Below are 21,015 nucleotides of genomic sequence, written 5' to 3'. Positions count from 1 at the left end.
GAAAGATGCAAGAGCCTGGAGTTAAAGGTGGCCCAAACTGCACGAGGGGGAGGGGGCATTGCAGTATTCTGCAGTGCATTGCAGGAAAGGGTAGTTGAGTTGCCTTGTCTTAAGTTAATTCAATTTAAGCAGGTTTTGTTACTTTCTAATAGCAGTGTATATTTTTATGTTAGATTATTAATGTTACCTTTCTTTGCTCAAGGTGAAAGACCTTTTATCTGTGACTTTGAAGGCTGTGGCTGGTCTTTCACCAGTATGTCCAAGCTACTGAGACACAAAAGGTAAAGGAAGCCTTTCCTGATTGTACTATCCTGGATAGTACAATCTGTTTATTTTACTTCCAATAGCTAAGCAGTAGGAATTTAATCATGCCAATGGCAATTTCCTTTTCTTGCAGGAAACATGAAGATGACAGGAGATTCATGTGCCCAGTAGAAGGCTGTGGGAAGTCCTTCACAAGAGCAGAACACTTGAAAGGCCACAGTATAACTCACCTTGGTACAAAGCCATTCGAGTGTCCAGTAGAAGGTATTGCTCCACACTTGTATGTGTGTGTGTGGGTAACCAGTGTGTATTTTGCCTAAAGATCATGTGTGTTTACCCCAAATTTGAGCTTGTTACAGGATTGGAACTATTTAGAATGAGTCTTCTAACAGAGTTTGAAGAGGTAAAACTAAACAGAAGACACTGTAACTGATCATTCCCAAATTTATGGAATGCAGGGAAAACACTGGTTCATGCTCTAGCTTGATTTTTATTTTTTTTTCTTTTCTTTCCTTTTTGATGAACAAGACAACTTTATTCTGGAAAATTCTACTTCTGATGCTGATTTTCTGTGGCTCAGCTCTTTCACTTTATTGATTAGAAGTAGTGAAAAGTGGCCCTGGACCTGTCCGACACTTTTAATCCCCTGTTCTGCTGTTGTGACGTGTCGTCTCGAGCATGCAGTGGTTGCACTGTGGTAGTCTCTGCTGTTGGGCTGGTGGATGCCCACATGGGTGGTACCTCTGGTGTTTATATGGGAGCCTCATTGATGCTTCCTTGATTTCTTAGCACTACCTCCATCACTTAGTAGGGATCCAGGAACAAAAATTATTGGGGCTGATCTGGAACATTCTGCTTCATAAAGTAAAGCAGCTCAACTTGGTGATTGTTTCTTCTTTTAATGATGCTTCCAGCAGTTGTCACAAAGATGGTTCAGGTGCCATAGTGTGGAAAGTTTGTGCTTTATGCTGAATGACTTCAGGGTTTCTGTTGTTGTCAGAAACAGGTTGTTGAACTGTGCTGCCCACTGATAGGTTGACTTTCTTCTGGTTCCTCTGAGTGTATGCACAGGCACTGCAAAATAGAGTGTTCTGCAAGGCTGCTCTAATTTAAGTTGCTAAATGTGAACATTAAGTTGAAATCAGATGAAACTTCAAAGCCTCGTGTATCTTCTTTCAGGCTGTTGTGCAAAATTTTCAGCACGAAGTAGTCTGTATATTCACTCCAAAAAACATCTTCAGGATGTGGACTCATTAAAGACTCGGTGTCCCGTTTCCAGCTGTAATAAATTGTTCACTTCCAAACACAGCATGAAGACACACATGGTCAAACAGCATAACTTCAGCCCAGGTAAAGTGTTTGTTTCAGGCTATAGCAGGGTGCAGTGGAAAACCTGAATGTTTTACTTAGGGAAATGTGTGTTCACTGATGTTGAAATCTGAGTCCCATTGATGTGAATGACAGAATAGTCACTGAGACTGGAGTTGGTTTCTCTCTCCCCTAAAATTTTCAGTGGGACCTCTGAGTATCAGAAAGTGATACTTGAGCTTGACTTGTGAGAAATTGCAGCTTCACTGAATGAAGTAGAGCTTGTCCTTCACCATGCCATCTGTAAAATATGAGCAAGGGCTAAAGGACTTCTGCATCTCTTTTTCCAGTCCTCTACAGCCTGACTTAGCTTGGGTTGTCTTAGTGTTTGGGCAAGTGTTATGTAACTGAAATTTCTCAGTAAAGGAGTGAACTTGTTTCAGTAAGCTGCTTTTCCTTGAATCTGCTTTCAGGGAAGTTGGGAAGTATTTTAGTAGGCTGAGAATATAGATTTTAACCTTCCTCATTTGGTCATTCCTATTTTTCCTCCCCATTGTCTGATGAAAGGTCCATCTTACAACCAAACCCTTCTCTTCCAGATCTCCTAACTCAGCTCGAAGGAACCAACTCTCTCACACCCAGCAGCGAACTCACTAGTCCAGGGCAGAGTGATCTCAGCAACATAGACCTCGTATCTCTGTTCTCCAACGTGTCTAGTAATAATTCTGGGATTGCAGGAGACATGGCACTGGTGAACTCTGGAATTGTCACCATCGACGTCGCTTCGGTGGGCTCAACGCTCGGGGGGAACCTGCCTGTCAGTAACAGTTCCTTAAGCCAGGCAGTTGATCCCTTGATACTGGTGGCGAGTGGCGACATGCCCCAGAGCCTGGACAGTTCTCTCCTGCTGGGGAGCAGCACAGCAGTTCTACAGCAAAGCACTTTAAATTTGGATGACGTACAGACTGTCAATGCCGAAGCCTTGGGTTCGCTGGCATCTCTGTCGGTGAGGAATTCCAGTCAGGATGTGCACGGTTTGACATCCAGCAATAATTTAACCATCGACACGGCCACTTTGACTCCTTCCAGTAGCCTCGGCAGTACCAATGTGCCTGAGTTACTTACACCAACTAAAGCTGAACGGAATTTGCTTCCTGGCTCAGATGTTGTTGGTCAACAGGAGGGCAGCAAAGTAGTGACACAGTTTGTCTTCTCCAACCTCCCGGGGAGCTACAGTGCGCAGAAAGAAATGGATCTTGGTGCAGTGACTGGCAGCTCATTTTTGGTATGGACTAACTGTATTCATTTTACGCCTAGGTGACTTAGCCTGACTTTGGGGATATCCCTTGCTACTTAGACCTTACAGGGAGACTTTTCTCTCAGATTTTGCAGGTCATGCATTTTGGCTCCTTTTTTGGCAAAGTACGTAGAATGTTATGTAGTGTGTTGTCACCAGTAGATTCAGTGTGGTGATAAGTTCTAAAAAATCCTGGAGTTCTGGTGGAGACAGTTAAGGTAGAACCTTTCAAAATAAGCAGCCACCCATCTGAAATGGAATTTGCAAAGATACCCAGCAATGTGTGATACATCTTATGCTTTTCATTCCAGGGTAAGATTTGGGCTGTAAGAGTAACTGCAACATTTTCATCTCAGTCCTCATTCTTGTTTTAAATATTCTTCCCTTTCTGTTTCACTGTTGTGTTACTGCAGACTTAACTTTTTGTTTCCATTATAAATTACATGTTCATACTATTGAAATCTGAACACTTACTAATGTGGAGCTAACTTTGTGTGTTGAAATCCAGATATTAAGTACATACATGAAATTTACTGAAATGAATCAGAGAAACTAGAATTCAGTGTTTGCAGTGTAGAAGGTCACTGCATCTGAGAACTTATAAGTCTGTGTTCATTGTCTTGCTTTGTTCTTGATTCCAAAAACTTTGCATCTCTGGGAGTTTTGGTTTTTTTTCTCCTAGGAGAGCAGTGGGTCTGCGAGAACAGACTACAGAGCCATTCAGCTAGCCAAGAAAAGGAAACAGAAAGGGAATGGCAGCAGCACAGGTAAGGAGCCATTAATTTTGTTATGTTTACTAAATACAGTTATTTAGGATTTCTGGCAGAGCAATGGGAGCAGGTCTCCAAGTAACATTCTTAAATATCCTCTCTGGTTGATGCTAGCTAAAATCATGATGCATGTGGTGTGCCATCTGTTACTCAGGATAATCACGTTCTGTGGAATATCAAATTCACAGTAAGTTTACAAAGAAAACTGCACCATATGTTTCATGATTGTTATCAAGACATTAGCTCTCCATCTCTTAATCTGCTCTTTATTTTCATGTTAAAACAAAAAAGTTAACGTCCTTTGCTTTCTGTCATGTTTTTGGTCTTACCTAGGGAGTTCTTTTACTCAGTACAGCCAATGAAAACATCAGCTGGATTTTGCTTCTGTGTTTGAGTTACGCAGTGTTAAGGAATTTATTTCTTAATTACCTAGAAATACTCAAACCTCACTCTTATATTTTAGCCTTCTGGAGAGTTCTTGTGCAGGGCGAGGTTTAGGTCATGATTCCACATGTGTCCTCTTGTACTGTGGTTTGACTCAAAGCCATCTGATGTGAATTACACACTGTTCCTTTGTCAGGTCAGTTGTGGTCCATGGCTCACTAGACTTGCATGATATCAGGTGTTTGAGTTGTATCTACCACTGGGGATGGGGTGGAATATCATATATTTATGATATATGAATACCATATATAGAGAGTTTAGTTCTGCCTTGCTGTCTCTTAGACCTTCCTCCTCTGAAATCAAGGCAAAAAATTTTGAGTTAAGAGACTAGTTCTGATCTGAGCACTGTGTGTTTGTAAAATGCAAACCTGCATAAATTCTGTCTGGTTCAGTGGATCGTCCTATGGAAGGAAGGAAGGATGAGTGCTCTATGAAGCTAGTTCTAAGTGTCCTTGTATTGTCAAACGTGTTCTGGACATTAGTTTAAAAAGATGATTGCACTTCACATGTCTCCTAAAATGACCTCAGAAAATTCTTATTGCTGTTCCTACTCAAGACTCTCCAGAGTCCACTTTTCACCAGCTGTTGCCTTAAGCTATTTTGTGTTTCTCCAAGTGGTCTAGAGAATCTAATTGGTATAACTAGGTTGAATGAATACTGTAGAGGGAAGTTTGGTGTTTAAAAATAACTTACCCAAGCCCTTCATTTACTATAGATTTAAAACAAAAACCTGAAGAGCTGACAGGGCTATATCCTTATATTTATTGTGTTAAGTTTTTGGTTTTCAGCGTGTGATGCAAGCAGCTAGTTCATCTTGCGTTAAACTGAAGAGGGCTTAAGGCTCTGGTAGTTGTATTTGTGTATCCCATTCTACCTAACAGTCCTTGAAATCTGTCTGGAAATAGATGAGCTTCACTATGCTTTTCTTACAGTTTGGAAATATGATGTGCATGATTTCTCAGGAAATGAATGGCAAAATTAAAAATACAAGATGCAATTTTACTTCCTAATTCCTTTCTTAACTCCCCAAATCAGCTGATATGTCTGTGCTACCACAGGGGTGAGCCCTAAGATCAGCAGTTTGTGATGTGGTTTTGGTGGTGTTCATGTGAAGTGATGCTCAGTCGGCAGCTGGAGTTCACCAGCTGAGTGCTGTCTGGCCTTGTAGCAGTTGTCAGAAGATGCTTAATTTTGTTGCATAGTTGCAGGCATTTGCTGTGTAATGTAAATAACTGCATAAAATACTAGCAGGAAACTTCGGCACATTGTTTATGACCATCTAAATATTAAAATTGCTCTCTTCTAGGGGCATCTGGTTCTGGTCAGAGGAAAAACAAGGGTGGTAAAGTAAGCCCTACCAGCCCATCAACCACTCCTGGCAGTCGACTGGGTGGCAATATAGTTCTGCCAAATGGAGGGCTGACAATAAGGGACCCTGCCACTGGAGCCCAGTATGTGCAAATTCAGCTTCTTCAGGTAAGAGCTGGGAAGAAAAAAACATGCTCATCTTCTCTGGCAAACTGGCACATTTATGGAAGAATGTGACTATCTGTGAACTCAGGTCCTGCTGCCCTTAGATGAGGTCATGAGCTCTGCAGTATTCTTAGATTATTTCACCTCTCATGTACAAAGTAGATAAGACTGGCATGAAAACAGTCCTGCAAAAAGAAGTTTCAGCCTAAGCTGTTATTTCTTTAAACTTTTGAAATAAAGCTTAAGGTTTAAAACAAACCAAAAGAACCTAGTAATTGGTGTGGGTGGATTAGTGGAGCATGGCAGTAAACATTTTTGGCCACGTGTGTATCTGTATAGAGGGTAAGTTCCTTCCACTTTATTCCTAACTGCTATGGTACGAAGAAAACTATGGGCAGAGTTCTCCATGGACCTGGTTTTCTGATAGGTGTAAACATTTATAACTTTTGTGTTGAGTATTGGCTTCACACAAACATGATGAAACTTGTTGCATATTTTTGAGTGTTACGTTTTTGGAAGGTGAACCATTTCTTCCTTTTCACATCATGCCAGTGTTCTGAGTTGATGAGGACAGGTTGTACACTGAACTAGGTTCGGATTTAAGTGGTAGTTAGCTTTCCACGTCGTTGAGAATCTAGGCTTTACGCGTACAGTGAAGTGGCTGTAGCAGATTTTTTTAAGATTGTGAAATTTGCCATACTGTGCTGAGATGCTTGGGGGTCATGTGATTGCATCATGTTTCTGTGTTCACAGGATGATTCCCCGGGAGAGGGAGATTTGCCCTTCCAGCTGAGCTCTCAGTCCTCCTCGTCCCATTCTCAGCTTACAGTGGATTTACCTGTTTACATACTTCAGGTACAGCATGTCAAGCTGTCGGGTTTTATTGCCTGGCTTGAAAGTGAAAACAGTTCTCTGTGCACACTCTAGTGTTCTGCCTAATGACAGAACCTTGCTTTCCATTGGGAGTTTAGTTTCCCTCACAAGAAGTAGTAAGCAGAGAGCTGCACTGCATGATCGATCTTGTGTCTGTTGCCAACCTTTGACACATCATAGGTGGTTGTTTTTCTTACTCTGTTACTGAGTAATGAATAACTAGATGTTACTCGTTTATTCTGAAGTGCCCCATCCTGTTTTCCTGATCCCATCCTGCAGATACTAGGTGGGTCAGGAAAGAGGGTCAGAATGGGAATGTAAGAGACTGTGGGAGGGGTGGGAAGTGGGAAACAATCCTGAGCCTCGATTTTAAGAGTGGTGTCCTTATGGGAATAGTAGTTAGGTTCAAACACCTGGTCACTGATGCATTCTTTGCTTTCACTCCCTGCTCAGTATGAGTGTCAGCAGTGTTGGAATGCAGGAGGCTTCCTGCAGCTGCTTGTGGAAATGCTCTGTTACCTGCTGTTCTGGAAAACTGCATGTTAGGGAGCAGGAGCAGCTGAGAACTGAGAAGCAATGAATGATTAGCATGTACATAAACTACCTTTTCTATTTGACCACAGGGGCTTTGGTTTTGATAAACACTGCAGGGCACCTATTCTTGCCAAGTGTGCTTCTCCTGGATAGAAAATAAAGTTTTTTACTGGGGAGTAGTACTAGGACTGTTGGCTGTGGTAGAGGGTTAATGGAGAGTAAGCAAATAGTGATTTTAAATTTACCTCTATTATTAATGCTCATCCGAAGTGTTCCATAGAAAAAAAACCTGTAGCAAAACAGTAGGAAAGTTTTGGGTTTCCTCTGAACCATTCAAAGCATTTTTCTGGTGTTGGGTAAATGTCAAGATAATCTTACTGATAAGCATTAAAAGCATCTAGAGGTGAAAGCACTGAACTCTTCATGCTGTCTGTTTGCTTTAACAGGAACCACACAATTCCACTGAAGACGATGCAGGTTCTGATAACTCTCAGTTCACTGGAAGCACAATAAACTTACAGGATCTGGAATGACCATTATTAAGAACAATTACTTGAAAACAAAGTGGGCAGTCATGACAGAGTGAGAAAACTGCGTGCGTCTTTTTCCAAGGAAAATGTGAAAAGTAGGAGAACTGGCTTATGGTTGCACTCTTTGTGATTTGCTATAGACAGTCATGGCTGAAAGATTTTCTTAACTAATGTAAATCCCACTTGATGTGCCTGCGTAAGATTCCCTGTCTGCCTGTGGTTGGGGAGGCTGAGGCAGACTGCTGTACAGTGTTGTTTCAGGGAGAAGTATTGTATTACACTTCAAACTGAGGTAATATTTACTGTTTTCACAGGAAAGCAAGTATTCTACAGCTAACAAACACAAATTTGTAATCCTGCCTACGACTTTCCTTCTGTTGGTCTCCTACTGGAGCCAGTGGCAACAAGGAATTAAGAGCTAAAATTTGCAAGTGTTTTCCACACCCAAAAAAATAATTGTTTCGGCCTCTGTGTTTTGGCAGAAAGCTGGACTAAAGTGACACAACAAAATTAATATTCTATGCCATGAAAATGAGATGCTCTAAAATCTTTGTTTTAGAAAGTTAGATTCTAAATGTTAACTTAGCTGTGAATCAGTTTGTAGCTCATGTTGAGTTTCTCCCTTTCCTTGCTCCTGAGTCCCAAATACTTTGCTGAATTCTTCCATCCATAGTTTTAAACTGCAATAGAATTATAGAATTGTACTCACTGTAAGTGATGAGCTAAGAGTCCAACAGCATCTGAGAGAGGTTTGTTTTATCTTTGTGTTCCTATTTTTGGGAGGAATGTTGACCATCTTGTAAATTTAAGCACCTTGATTTTTATCTCATCTGCCAAGTTACCTGTAAACTGGCCACTACCTTTTTTTTTTTTTTTTTTTGGGTTGTTTGGGATTTTTTTATTTTTTTAATTGAACGCTGTTAACACTTGTTCTTTATTGCTATCCCAGAGTGTCACATGCACATGGAGCTTCCGTCTGGTTTACAGAGTATGCAGTTGTCAGAGTATTTTGTGAGGGGAAAAGAATTGTTACCCAGGAAGATTTACCCCACTGAAAAGCTGCAGTTTCTCTTGGGGGTGGGAGGAGAGGTTGTATGTACTGTACTTACCTGGATTGCAGACACCTAAATAAGTATAGGGCTGTATAGGAAAATAAACCACCTTTGGTTACATTTTAAGGTAGTAATTTAAATGTTTCTTCTGGTGATATTCTGAATGCCTATAAAAGTATGTATAGGAATTTGATAAAAGGGTGTATGTACTGGTTTTTTTATTCTCTATGAGGTGTGTGTATGCACGTATGTGTATTTTTTTTACAAAATAAGAGATTACATGGAGGAGAACTTTGTGATCTTTCTAATCTTGCACATATTTATTTATTTTACAGTTATACTGATGTTAAATTCACATGAGGTCGTTCAGAAATGCTTTTACTTCCTGTGCCTTTTGAACTATGTATGTGTCCATATAAATGTTTCTTTTTTGATTGAAGACTTGGGGAGATAAAAAAGCAGACAGGTTACAGTGAACTTCAGCTCCTGATTTGTAGGCAGTATTATATCCTCTGGTTGAACCAGCTTTATTTTTCTATCTTTAGCCTAACTGAGCATTGAGGTCTCTCTGTTCCTCTCACTCTGAGTTTACAGCTTATGTCCAGGGAAAGTCTTAACCCTCTCAGGCTGGGCTTCCAAACCAAACTAATTGGTAGATAAGATCTTCTACCTGGTGACTGTGACTGCAGCATGCAGTCTACTCCTGAGAGGTAGAAAGATTGAGGAGGAACTGTGCTGAAGGGACTACTGGGTGTTGCTCTAGTGGTCACCATGCTCTCCCTGGAAGCTGAGATGCCTTGAGCTCCCAATGCCTGCATTATTCTGTTCTCAAGGACCATACCAGTTCTTAATCTATTAAAATGGCCAAGGAACACTCCATCTTTTTATGGGACTTGCAACCAAATCTTTCTACTTCTGAAAATGTACCTCACTCAGCTTTGTAAGTGAATGTAAAGTGCTAACCTCTTGAGGCCGAAAATTGGATCACTTGGCTTGGACTCCATTGCTGGCAATGGATACCTGAAGAACTGCTGGTGCAAAAGGGTTAATAAAGCTTTTTTTTTTTTATGGTCAGTGTGTCACTGGGTGTTGTTCTTTGCATGGATGCATCTGACTTAAAGCTAATTACTTGCAGCCTGATTTCTGCAGAGCTTATTTTTCCTTGGGTTGTGTCTTCTCCACAGTACTGGTCTGGAGCCTATAATGAAACCCATTCTTTGGATTAAAGCACAGCCATTGGTTTTTGTACTCCTTCAACAGACTTGTGATTATCATAAATTATATAAGCAGGTGCCTGGCTTAGTTGTGCCTTAACAAAGATTTTCACCCAGGACTGCGATGGATTTCACTACTCAGGTTCATAGATAGCATATTGGCATCAAAAACCGAATGAGAAAAGCATTGGTACTTAGCAGAAGCCTGACAAGTAAAATGAGAGAATTCTAATTAGTTTTCTTAGGCAAAATATCCGTTGGAGGAAAAGGCAAATCTAAGGGTAGGAGAAGGGGGAAATTTTATTGGATTGTAAAGCTGTTAAAATGACAGAAGGTAGATCTACATAAGACTTCTAGAGCTGCATCAGCCCTATGTGCTGTGGTTAAGGTTGTGCTGTCAAGTGAAATAATACAATTGTTCCTCCTCCTCCTTATCTATTTGTCCTTTGCTGTTCTTTTTCTTCTGCTTCCTGGCAGGTGGGCTGGACTGTGAAGTGCCAGCTTCCCGCTGCTCTGCTGAGGAAGAAGAGGCACGTGCATCAGTGCTGTGTGAGTGTGTCTGAACCACATGGCTAAAGCTGCTCCATGCTGCCATGGCCCCTTGCTCTCTGTTTCCTAGGCAGGTTGCAGTGTGTCTGTTAGGTGTGTTTTCTATTAGAAAATGAATGTCCAAGCCCCTGAAGGCCATGTGTGTTTCTTGTGCTTCAGCTTCTGCAACATCCTGTTGTACCTGCAACTGGTTTCTGACTAGAGCTTTGTTTGTACTGTCTCGGGAAGAGGAAGGAAAGTTGGAAGTCCAAAGAAATCTTGGAGCCTGCAGAACCCTCTGTTTTCTCTTGGTAAAGGAGCAGGGACTCATGGTGCCTATTCTCAGTCACCCATGCTGTCACTGCCTTGGTGTGACAGAACTGGGATGTCCTCACTGCTGTGTTTACCTGTGGAAGGTGCAGCAGGAGCCATAGCTGAAGCTGCAGTGAGCCTCCTGAGGGGCCAGAGCTCAGTTTGGCATCATGTGGAGCATGTAAGGAAGGGTGGTGGTTTGATGGTATGGCTGAGCTGATCTAGGGCCTTGCTATTGTGGAGTGTCTTGCTGCTACCCAGTTCCTCGTTTGCAATTTTCATGCTTTGTTTAATACACCAAAGTTAACAAGTTGAAATGAGTTTACTGAGAACTGGCAAGTAGTGGAAGAGGTATGTGGTCAAGAGAAGGATAGAAGAGGGTTGATGGAAGGACACTGAACTGGAATAACATCCACCGTGACTGACTTCCCAGTGGTGGCTTAAGTTAGGTCACTCCTGTAAACTGGGCTACACCTGGCTATAGACACTATCCCACACAGTTTTGGAGGCCCCTGGTAACACTCTTCTCTTAAACACTTGATAGTCAGGTACTGCCAGCTTCTCTGAAGTGAGCTGTTGAGGCAAGGTGTTCCCATGGATCACTGCACTTACCTTTTTTTTCTACAGTTGCTGGTGAAATTTCCATAGCCCTTTTCAATCTTTCCTCCTGCTGCTGCTTCTGTTGTCTCAGCTTTCCCTCTCTGAGCCTTTTGAAGGGAGGAGGAAATAAAGGAGGGATTAAATGCAGCATGCAAATACACTTTTGACACGCAGCATCTACATCTTGTATGACATATCTGTGTAGGGCCACCGGAGCACAGAGGTTTGGGTGCAGCCACTGCTGGAGTTTGTTGCTGTGAATGGGGTAAGGGAAGCACTTATTGCAGTTGGTCCTACTCTTTCTGGAGTGATGGGTGGAAAAAGCATGTCAGGTTTTGAAATGGAGATGCCAGTCAGTCATTCTCTGTTACAGACATGCTCTGTGCCACCTTCAGGAGGTGGCTTACACTCTGCAGTTGACTGGGACACTCACCAGCTTTGTGGGTAAGTGGTGCTTGTTGTGTCACCATTGCTCACCAATGCAACCAAGTCTGTAACACACAGGTGCTAGTAGGAGGGGTTTACACCCATGGAGCTACACTTTGCCCAAATGGGCACAGCAGAACCACCGCAACCTTTCTACTACAAAGCTGAATAAAGATGCAGAGACAGAGAGTAACCAGAAGGAAAAAAATCACTGTTCTGGCTTTAAATTCTCACACTATGCTATCTGATTTGCCTGAGGATGGCTAGATACAGTCAGCAGTTCAGTTATCTTTGTTATTTAGAGGAAATCCCATGTAAGTAACTGGGTCAAAAGGGATGTGTCTCATTTTGGAACCTAACAGTGTTCATTGGCTACTATTTAATCTAATAGTACAAGTTAAACTTTAGAGTATTGTCAAAGAAACATTTGAAAGCTGGCATTGCTGACAAATACCCTTACGCACCTATTGAAGCCCGACAAAGTATCAGGGCATGGCAGACTGCATTAGCTAGAGGACTAATTTTCTGCTTAATCAGTATTGTTACTGGAAATTGTCTTCTTAAAATGATGATTGTCATAATTGAATCTGGTTTTGCTTGTGGGTTTGGTGTTTTCTTTTTTATTCTTCTAGATTTTCCTCTTTTCTAATGTAGCTTCCAGGACTTTTCTAATGTGACTGTTCTTGATGATGATGAGATGCAAGTTCTATGAATGTGGAACCCTTACAGAAGTAAAATGGGATGGAATGGTCACATGGGATTTCAGGTTGTTGCTACAGCTTCTTGGGTTGATTTGGCTCTTTTGGCTGTAAAAACAGAGGCATTTTCCAGAAGAGGATCTTGCCTTACCTTGTCCTCCATTCCTTTTTTATGGATTTCTTAGCCTGTTCCATCTTTTCTGGTGGGATTCCCTCCAGGTTGTCCAGTAAATCACTGAGCTGCTTTTCTATTACCTTTAGCATCTGCACTGTATCCAGGTTTGTCTCATTGTCTCCAGTGCACTGGCAATAGACTTCCAGCACCTTCTTCTTCAGGCTTGTGAGCATTCTGTCCTAGAGGTGAGAGGCATGGCTGGGTTCTGCCCAGTAGATCCACAATATTGCTCCAAAACCCAAAGGAAATCAGTAAAGGAAACACTTTAATCCCCCCAACAAGGCTCAATTGCTTGTTTCCCGGTTGGCTTAGCAGCAATGTTTGGGGCAGACAGTTGTATTGAGCCATTCTCCTGTTGGTCTTATCTTCCCAACTTTGCTGTGATCAGGGACAGATTGCAGGTGCCCAGTTGTCTCTGGTGAGCCCTGCTCCTACCTTGTAGCAGCTGCATGGAGCAGACACATTTGGCCCAGTTTGCTGCCCCAGCAGTGCCTCAAACCTTCCCTTGCTGTAGCTCCTTTGCTGAGAAACAGTGCTGATCCCTCTTTGGTGCAACCCACTGTCTGCTCTTGTTCCCAGGATGGATATGGCTGGTGGAGAGGACCCACTTGTGCACTTGTTAAACCCCCTTGCCTTGATTTTGGCATGTACCTGATCGCCAGCATTGTGTTCTCCAGAGGAAAAGAGGTGAACTTTGAACTTCAGGTCTGCTACTCTCTCTTCTTCCTTTGCAACGGAGGCTCGGAGGGTGTTCACCTGCTCTTTCAGCTCTGCTAACTCCTTCTCCCTAGGCCAGAAGAGAGGAGGTGTTTGGAAAGGACACCTCCAAAACACAGGACGCCTCTGCTCTCCCCAGCCTGGGCCTGTCCCTCCTGCTGCCGGCAGATGGAGGTAACACTTCAACCATTTCTGGCAACTTGGACCCACAGCCCTGAGAGCAGAGGGAACTTCTAGTTTTTCTAGAAAAACAGTTAGTGTGCTGGTGTGGGGGAGTGAGAAGAAGTACTGCTAAACATTCAAGATTTTTTAATAGGTCAGTGGGGACTCCAGAATACCTTTAAACACTTTCACAGGGAGATAAGCTACACTTCAAATGGGAATATGTGTGTCTACCTGCCATTGAAATAGTATATTGTGATGACACTTAGGTTCCCTGTTGTCTTCCTCTAGGAAGGTTTTGCACTCACTTGGCATAGATGCTGGTCTGGATCACTCCAGGAATTGCCTTGTTTCTTCTTTTGGTCTTCCTTTATGAGAATTACATGATACTTCTCTCTTGTATGAACTACATTATGCATCAGTTCCCTAGCCTGTGTCTTGAGGACTAAGGAATTCATCCCAAGCTCAAGTCTTATCTCCTAAATTTAACATTTCCTAGGTGCTCACAAGAAAGACTCTCTGCTGTGTGCTGTGTGAACAGCATTACGTGTGGTCTGCAGCAGCATGCAACCTGATGATTAGGTACCAGTGGGGGGAAAAGGAGGGTCAGTTATATTTGAAAGCTGGGGCACAGGGACCCCTTCCCCTCACTTGCAGGATCACACTTACATGCTTTCATGTGTGGTAATGAAAGTGTGTTGCACCTTGTTCCAACTTTCCTCAGCCTCCTGGGAATTCTGGATAAAGTGTATGTTCTCTTCCTCCATCTCCGTGAAAGTATTCAGCAGTTGTTGGGGATCAGTAAAATACAACTCAGGCTCCTATGGTGAAAAACACATGATAAGGGTTTTTTCCTTCTCTAGCTTCTTTTCCATTGAACTACATGGAGGTTGAGCTGTACCAGCCCTGGCTGTTCAAACACTCTTCCATCTGGAGAGCTCCATGGCCATTCATGTAAAAACTTCTCCCACCTTCCTGCCATGTGTGTAGCTTTACTCTGCCTCAGTAGCTCACTCCCCAAAACAAGCTGCATTTTGGGGAGTAAAACTTAGTGCAAACATATGTGAGTGGCAAACCTTCAACTTCAGGCACAAAACAGTAACTGCACTAATTTAAAAATCTTCCATTATATGATGTCATATCTTGTTGGAGGATGGCAAGCTTAGAGATGATGGTAGGTTTTGGAAACTGGAGGAGGAAAGTTAAACCAAGTTATTTATGATACATGTTGCCAAAACATGAACATTTATGAATGTATAAACATATGTTTATAATTTGTGGCTACAGTAATTCCTCAATACCTTAACTAATGGCTAGAAGGTGGGAGAAATTAGTAACATCAATAAATGACACAGGGAGAACAGAAAATGTAAATATTTCAACAAAAAAATTCTGACCTCCTCTTCATCTGAGCTGGTTTCACTTCCTGCATCCTCCAGCGAACTTCTGAAAAAGCATTTTGTGTATTAGGCCCTTAGAGAAATGATAGTTCAGAGGAGACTTTGCTAATGACTTATGAACACTGTTGTTCACTGTTTCTGTTTGCTCCTTTGCACGTTCCCACGTATACCCCCCCGTGGTCTTTGGGGGTCAGTACGATCTAGGGGTCACACAGGCAGTGTGGGAGCTACTTTTATCCATGAGCAAGCTGCCTTTTGCACTCCTCCAGGCTGTGCTGGCCAGCAGGGTTGGGATGTGATGCATGAACCTGAACTGAGAGTGTTGATCTAAATGATTCTAAATTCACTAGGAGGCTTTGACTCCTGGGCAATGAGAAGGGAGAGGCAAGAATCTTACTAAAAAGCCTCAGGCAGCAGCAGCACATGTGTAGAAAAAGCCTTGTGCTCTTTGTGGGGCATAGTAGTACTCATAAACAACATGGTGTAGACACCGTGGAGAGTCTGCAGTTTTTACCTGCCCTGGAAAAAGGTTGTTGAGTGCTCCTTCCTCTGCAGATGAGGTGGAGGAGGGGACAAGAGGTGCCTGGCTGCTGTCAGCAGCACAGATTGCTCATCACCTTCATGTGCACCTGTCACACTGTGCCAGGGAGAGGTTCTAAACCTCTGTCTGCATAATCTTAGTGCCAGCCCCACTTGGGCCAAGGCTCTCAGCAGAGGATTTGAGAACAGAACACTGTTGGAGTAGGCACATAGGTACTGACTTGCACACCTGACAGTCTTCTACTAGTATTTTGATTTGTTCCAATAAGCCCCAGATCTCCGTATCCCCACAGCAAAGGTGAGGAGTAGGTTTCCCCTCTGCTGACTCCCAGTCAGTTGAGTGCTCTCGATAGTACTTAAGTCTGTCGTTTGCATTGTCTTGTACTTACAGTTTTCTTGTTAAAAGAGGCTTCAGGAAGTGTCTGAGCCGTGGCCTGATACCATGGAATGACCCGAAATCCAAACCTTCTGAAGACAGCAGGGAACTTGGCAGATCTGTATAAGTGGTGCAGTGGGGACTGGCAGTGTTTGTCCTGGCTGCGAGGCCCTGGCCTGGAGGCAAGGGGACATTTACACTTAGAGCCTGGGGCTCTCCCAGTGAGGAGTGGACAGTGCTTCCTTGGCATTCACCCTCCTCTGCCATGAGGGGAGGCAGGGCACTTCCTTCATTATCTCTGGATTCTTCTGTTTTCAAATCCTTTTCCTTTGTGTGCTTTTTTCCATGTTCCTCCCGCCACTCTTTCGGAGATAGCTGATAGAGGATGTCCCTGTACATCTTGCACTCCTGCAGAGTATCCTTGAATTCGGATATATCTCTGGGTTGAGAGAAGTGGACAAAGTCTGTTAGCAGGGAGAAAAGCTGCTGTTTGAACAGATTCTTTATCACTCTTGATATTCACCAACGTCCAGAGAAAGGACAAGAAGGCACATGTTTTCATGGACATGCAAAGACAAATGGGAACCTGCCCTGCATGCTTTTTGTGGTTCCTGATGTGGAAGCTGCCTGGTCACATCTCTGTGGCCAGACTCTTGCTATAGCACTGGGCTTGCTAATTTTGGAATTTTTACTTGACAAGGAATAAGAAATTTTGCCAACTCAACTCATAATTTTAATTTTAGTTATGTTATTTTTGTCTTTCCCCTGGTCTACTTAAATTTTGGCTGAAATATTTATACTTCCTAAGAATATAATTAAAAAAAAAAAAACCAGTTGAGTTTTTTTCGAAACAAAGACAGCATCTGGAAAACAAAAGCCAAAAGATTTTGAATCTTAAAATGGAACATTTCTGGAAATCTTTCCCTGGCCAAGGGCTGTGAAGGTATAGCACTGTAGGAGTTGTTAAAGGCCTTGCAGGAATATTGTGCAACCATTACCTTTGGACATTGTTTATTTCGGAAGTGATTGCCTGGATCTCTGTTGCTTTCTTTGTCTTTTCTGAGGTTTCTTTTCTGGCACTAGGAAAGAATGCATGGACATAAACCTTTAAACAACTTAGTAGTGAATTGAGGTGCATATGAAACAGAGAAAAAGATATCATATGAGCACTACATCTGTGTTTTGGATGTATCCCAGGTGATGCTTGGCTCCTGCCTGAAGGTCCTGCTTCTCTTGGCAAGGAGTATGGCAGCCCAGTGATGGGTCTAGGTGAAGGCCTCCCTAATGTGGCATCTGCTGAGCATCAGTTGCTGTTCTGCCCTTGTGATACCTGTAATGGGCCAAAGTGCTCAACTTGCTTCAGTGAGGGAACTGTTTCTGCTGTAAGGGATTGGGCAGTGGCACCAGCCCTGGGAGAAGAATGGAAGTGGTGGGGCCAGCAAGCAGGTTCCTTCCTGCCACCAGATCAAGGGCTTTGGCAATGAGGGGATTCCCTGGCTGTTGCTCTCCTTCCTCTCTTTCAATGAGTGTGAGAACTAAAGTGTCACCAGGACTGTAACTCTGGGAAACTCAGAGCTTTTCCTAGCCAAAATCCTGCAGAGAGGTCAAGCAGAAAATCTCCCTTGTCCAGCATGAAAGAGCACGTGGGTGATTCCTTCGAAGTTACTTACATTCTCAGGGCTTGAACGGAGTTTTTATGACTCTCTTTCAGGGACTCCTCAAACATGGCAGCATCCTTCTCCAGCTGGCGTTCAGCCTTTTCCAGTTTTTTTATCTCATTCTTTACTATGTTCTCCATCTTTTCAATCTCATCTTGCTTTACTGCCATGTAATACTGAAATGAACCCAAAGGCAACACAGTCACATCACTTGGTTGATTTTAAAGGTACATTGGTTTAGCTTTGTTCTTGATTACCTGATAGTTGTTGGTGGAGAGGGTAAGGATTTCAAACCAAGTGCAAACTAGGTACATAGAGGCCAGGAGTTATTTCGGAAGGAACATTACAAATAAGCAGTGAAACTTAAGATAGAATCCAGAATTCCCAGCACTGCATTAACTCCTGTCTGACAAAGATTGATTCAGTTGTGTTACAGGACAGTAACAGAGGTGAATAATGGGGATATTCCAGCACAGGTATTCCATTCCCTCATTCTGAGTTCAGAATGGCTCCCAAGTACAATTTATGTACAGGAAATCAGGAGCCAAAATGTCAGTGTATCTGTGCATTTCACACATGAAATAGTTGCATGGGGGCTACTGAATGATGCAAATTACCTACATTCCTTTGTTTCTTGATTGGGGGTTGCTGGGCTACAGACTATGTGTGTCTGTAACACAGAACTTGGCCAGTCAGTTCATGAGGTCTGATGTGTACCTCTTTGGAAGAAACACCAAAATAAAGCAACACAGGGAAGAGTAATTAAATTAACAGAAAGTAGCATTGCAAAAGCCAAGTACCTCAAGAAGACACATCTCTCTTCTGGCATTTATGTAGTCATGGATGGTCTCCTTTTCTAATGAGTAATCTGAAATTAGAATATAAATTTGTTCAGACTAGAGGAAATATGGCCAAGGCAAAACACAGTGAATATGTAGGCTGTCATAAGCATGGATCTGGTTGGCATTGGAGCCAGCAATACTGATTATTGTATTATAGTCTTAACCTTGTTTAGGATTAGTTTCATATGTGCTTTCATGCAATAAAACCGTGTAGAATGCAGTGGAGAAGATGGTCCTTACAGAGGTCCATATCCTCTAGACCTTAATGGCAAAGCTACTCCTCATGTCAGAGGCAGAAAGTTTAGGTCTGCATCCACTGAAATCCAACATTAAGTCAGCTTAGTAGAAATGTTTCCATAACACAAGGTCATGCAAACTCTCAGCTGACTCCCAGCTGATTCTAAGAACTTCCAGCTACCGTGAAGAATGGTGGAACCCAGGCTACTGGCACATGCTCTGTATGTAAATGCATGAGACAGAGATGGCTCAGCCACACAGAGGTTGGCAAGATGCAGCATGTAACTCTTGTGTCTGCAAGAGCTCACCAAAGTCAGTCAGAGGCAACTGCTCCTCCCATCCCCTCTTTGGTCTTTGCTATAGGCTGTGACCCAGCTGGGCAATACCACTGCAAAGGCACTGACTGTTCTCTACCTTTTTGCATGGCTAATTTACGTAAAATATACTTCGGAAGAGTTTTCAGTCTCTCATCATTTGTTGCTGCTTTTCTGTTCTCCTCTTCTTCCTTCTGCAGAGCTTTCCACAACCCACTGTTTGCTTTTATTCTAGTGGAGTAAGTGGTTTTCTCATGGACTTTCATGGTCTTCATCCTTTCATGTTCCTGTGAGAAGTCAGATACGTGGACAGTTTGACTGTGTGCTTTATTTGCTGTCATTTTTAAAGACATGAGAGTTATTCACAGTCCAGAAATTTGCAGACTGCTGATGCCCTGCTGATGCATGTTTCCCTGATTTATCTGACTAATCCCAATGATATTCTCTCTTGAGGCAACCAAAACACTAAATTTCTTAGCACTTGTTCTCATTAGTTTTTTGATTTGTATTCTGCATCCATCCACCAGCTGTGCCAGTTTGTACCTACTCAGTGTCCTTATTTTTCCTTCCTGAATTATTCCTGGGACTGAAGGGAAATTTTCTGGCTTTCATCCTTTAAATCCCCTCGTTAAAAGGAACAACAGAACAGCCCATGCTTAACCCACTCAGTCCAGCTTTCACAGAGGCATGTAAACCTCCAAGTACAGATTCAGAGGATTTGGCTTCATGGAAGGTAAAAGGTTGTACCTGCTCAGTGTTCTTGCATGGGCCAAAGTGTAATTCTTTGCAGTCTGCACCATTTGGGCATGGGTTATGCTGAGGACATCACTCAGCAGACTGCACTTCTTCCTAAGCTCTTCCCCATACTTATATAGTGACTTCCAACCCAAGCAAAAACCAGACCATATCAGTCATCAGTGTGAGATGAGGAGGCCTTACTTAAACTTGTTTGGAGCCCTCCCATTGTGATTTAGAAACAAGGACCTCTTGCTTCCTTCCACACTACTGCCAGGGTGTGTGACCATGTGCAGACCTCTCAGAGATCATAGATTCACAGAATGGTTTGGGTTGGAAGGGACCTTAAGGATCATTTAGTTCCAGCCTCCCTGCCATGGGCACGGACACCTTCCATTAGACCAGGTTGCTCAAAGCCTCATCCAACCTGGCCTTGATCACTTCCAGGGATGGGGCATCCGCAACATCTCTGGACAACCTCTGCAATGCCTCACCACCCTCTTCCTAACATCTAATCTAAAATCTCTCCTCTTATAATTTAAAACTGTCCCCCTCCTCCCTCTTGTTCTATCACTATCTGCTTGTGTAAAACGTTGCTCTCCTTTTTGTATAAGCACCATTTAAGTACTGAAAGGCTGTAATCAGATCTCTCCAGAGCCTTCTCTTCTCCAGGCTGAACATCCCCAGCTTTCTCATGAAGAGATCTTTTGATCTCTCATGCCCTAAATTCTGGTATTCTGTTGGTTGGTTGCCTGCCCTAGTAACTGCTTGTGTATACATTAGCCTAAAGCATGTATACATACCTCCTTCGCCTTTTTCCTTTCCTTGTCCCCTATTGAGAAAATATCAGCACCTGGTGGGATTGTAAATGGATTTTTCATTGCATTTTCTCCACCCTCTTCTGGGCTTTCTGCAAAAAAAAAAAAAAAAAAAAGAATGAGGATGTAGGAGCTGCAAAGTAGAGTATCAGGACCCAGTGCAAAGGGAGTGTGATCTGCTGCATCACGTGGGAAGGGTGGGCAGCTGTGCTCACAGCTGCAAATGTCTAACAGAGCTGGATCAAGAGCAGGGAGCTGGATAGGGTTTACAAGAAGCAAGTGGCATAACTGACACTTCTGTATTGTTTATGTCACTTGACCATATCTGATGAACAACTTGGGATTTCAGTAAGGGATTTTTATAAATCTGGAGCTGGTTTACCCATCTCATCTGCTTGTGGGCAGAAGAATCTGACTACAGGCCTCTCCTTTCTCCTAACAAGGCAAAGCTGCCAGAGCATTATGTCCTTACCTGACAGCGCAAGCTGGGTTTTCATTTCAGTGTTGGAAGAGAGACTTAGATGTTGACCCTGTATGTGGAGATGGTGTCTTTGACCCTGTCCCAAGGAAAACCATAAACAAGTCAGTTGGAACCTGCCAATAACTGATGTGGTAAGTTTTACAGCAGTGATTGGCCTAGGGGGTTTCTGGATCTTTACCACTAACCCTTCAGTGTCTGTAGGAATTAACAAAAAGCTTCATTAAGCTGGAAAACATT

At 42.8% G+C, this 21,015-nt stretch overlaps 2 protein-coding genes across 2 annotated transcripts in view; one reads left to right on the top strand and one right to left on the bottom strand.

The window, feature by feature from the left end:
* The window catches only part of ZXDC (ZXD family zinc finger C), a gene marked incomplete at its 5' end in the record, with an annotated part of 8,137 nt that extends 445 nt beyond the window's left edge, over window positions 1-7,692 (top strand). The window contains 8 exons of the mRNA XM_009080677.1: window positions 203-281; window positions 398-528; window positions 1,444-1,614; window positions 2,172-2,857; window positions 3,552-3,636; window positions 5,390-5,559; window positions 6,310-6,411; window positions 7,410-7,692. Coding sequence (XP_009078925.1) covers window positions 203-281; window positions 398-528; window positions 1,444-1,614; window positions 2,172-2,857; window positions 3,552-3,636; window positions 5,390-5,559; window positions 6,310-6,411; window positions 7,410-7,496 — 1,511 coding nt within the window. The remainder of the gene's footprint in view (window positions 1-202; window positions 282-397; window positions 529-1,443; window positions 1,615-2,171; window positions 2,858-3,551; window positions 3,637-5,389; window positions 5,560-6,309; window positions 6,412-7,409) is intronic.
* A 2,464-nt stretch (window positions 7,693-10,156) lies between these two features.
* On the bottom strand, window positions 10,157-20,794 carry CCDC38 (coiled-coil domain containing 38). Its single transcript, XM_009080676.1, has 14 exons — window positions 20,770-20,794; window positions 20,283-20,389; window positions 18,845-19,031; window positions 18,152-18,219; window positions 17,364-17,527; window positions 16,692-16,772; window positions 15,948-16,132; window positions 15,707-15,869; window positions 14,775-14,823; window positions 14,047-14,198; window positions 13,150-13,285; window positions 12,475-12,677; window positions 11,212-11,306; window positions 10,157-10,260 (listed from the first exon to the last, which is right to left on the bottom strand). Exons 1-14 carry the CDS (start codon window positions 20,792-20,794, stop codon window positions 10,157-10,159), a joined length of 1,719 nt encoding a protein of 572 aa, XP_009078924.1.
* Between the last annotated feature and the right edge of the window lie 221 nt (window positions 20,795-21,015).

The sequence above is a fragment of the Acanthisitta chloris genome, unplaced genomic scaffold (genome assembly GCF_000695815.1).
Source record: "Acanthisitta chloris isolate BGI_N310 unplaced genomic scaffold, ASM69581v1 scaffold10648, whole genome shotgun sequence".
In the NCBI taxonomy this organism is placed as follows: domain Eukaryota; kingdom Metazoa; phylum Chordata; class Aves; order Passeriformes; family Acanthisittidae; genus Acanthisitta; species Acanthisitta chloris.
Note: the sequence above shows the minus strand (reverse complement) of the source record. Positions and strands in the feature narration are given on the sequence as shown.

Coding starts and splice junctions, on each gene's coding strand:
- CCDC38 (XM_009080676.1), bottom strand. CDS start 20,794: ATGAAAACCCAGCTTGCGCTGTCAG. Junction 18,220..18,844: donor TAAATTAGCCATGCAAAAAG/GTAGAGAACAGT, acceptor TTCTAATTTCAG/ATTACTCATTAGAAAAGGAG. Junction 14,199..14,774: donor CCAGCTCAGATGAAGAGGAG/GTCAGAATTTTT, acceptor TTTTCACCATAG/GAGCCTGAGTTGTATTTTAC.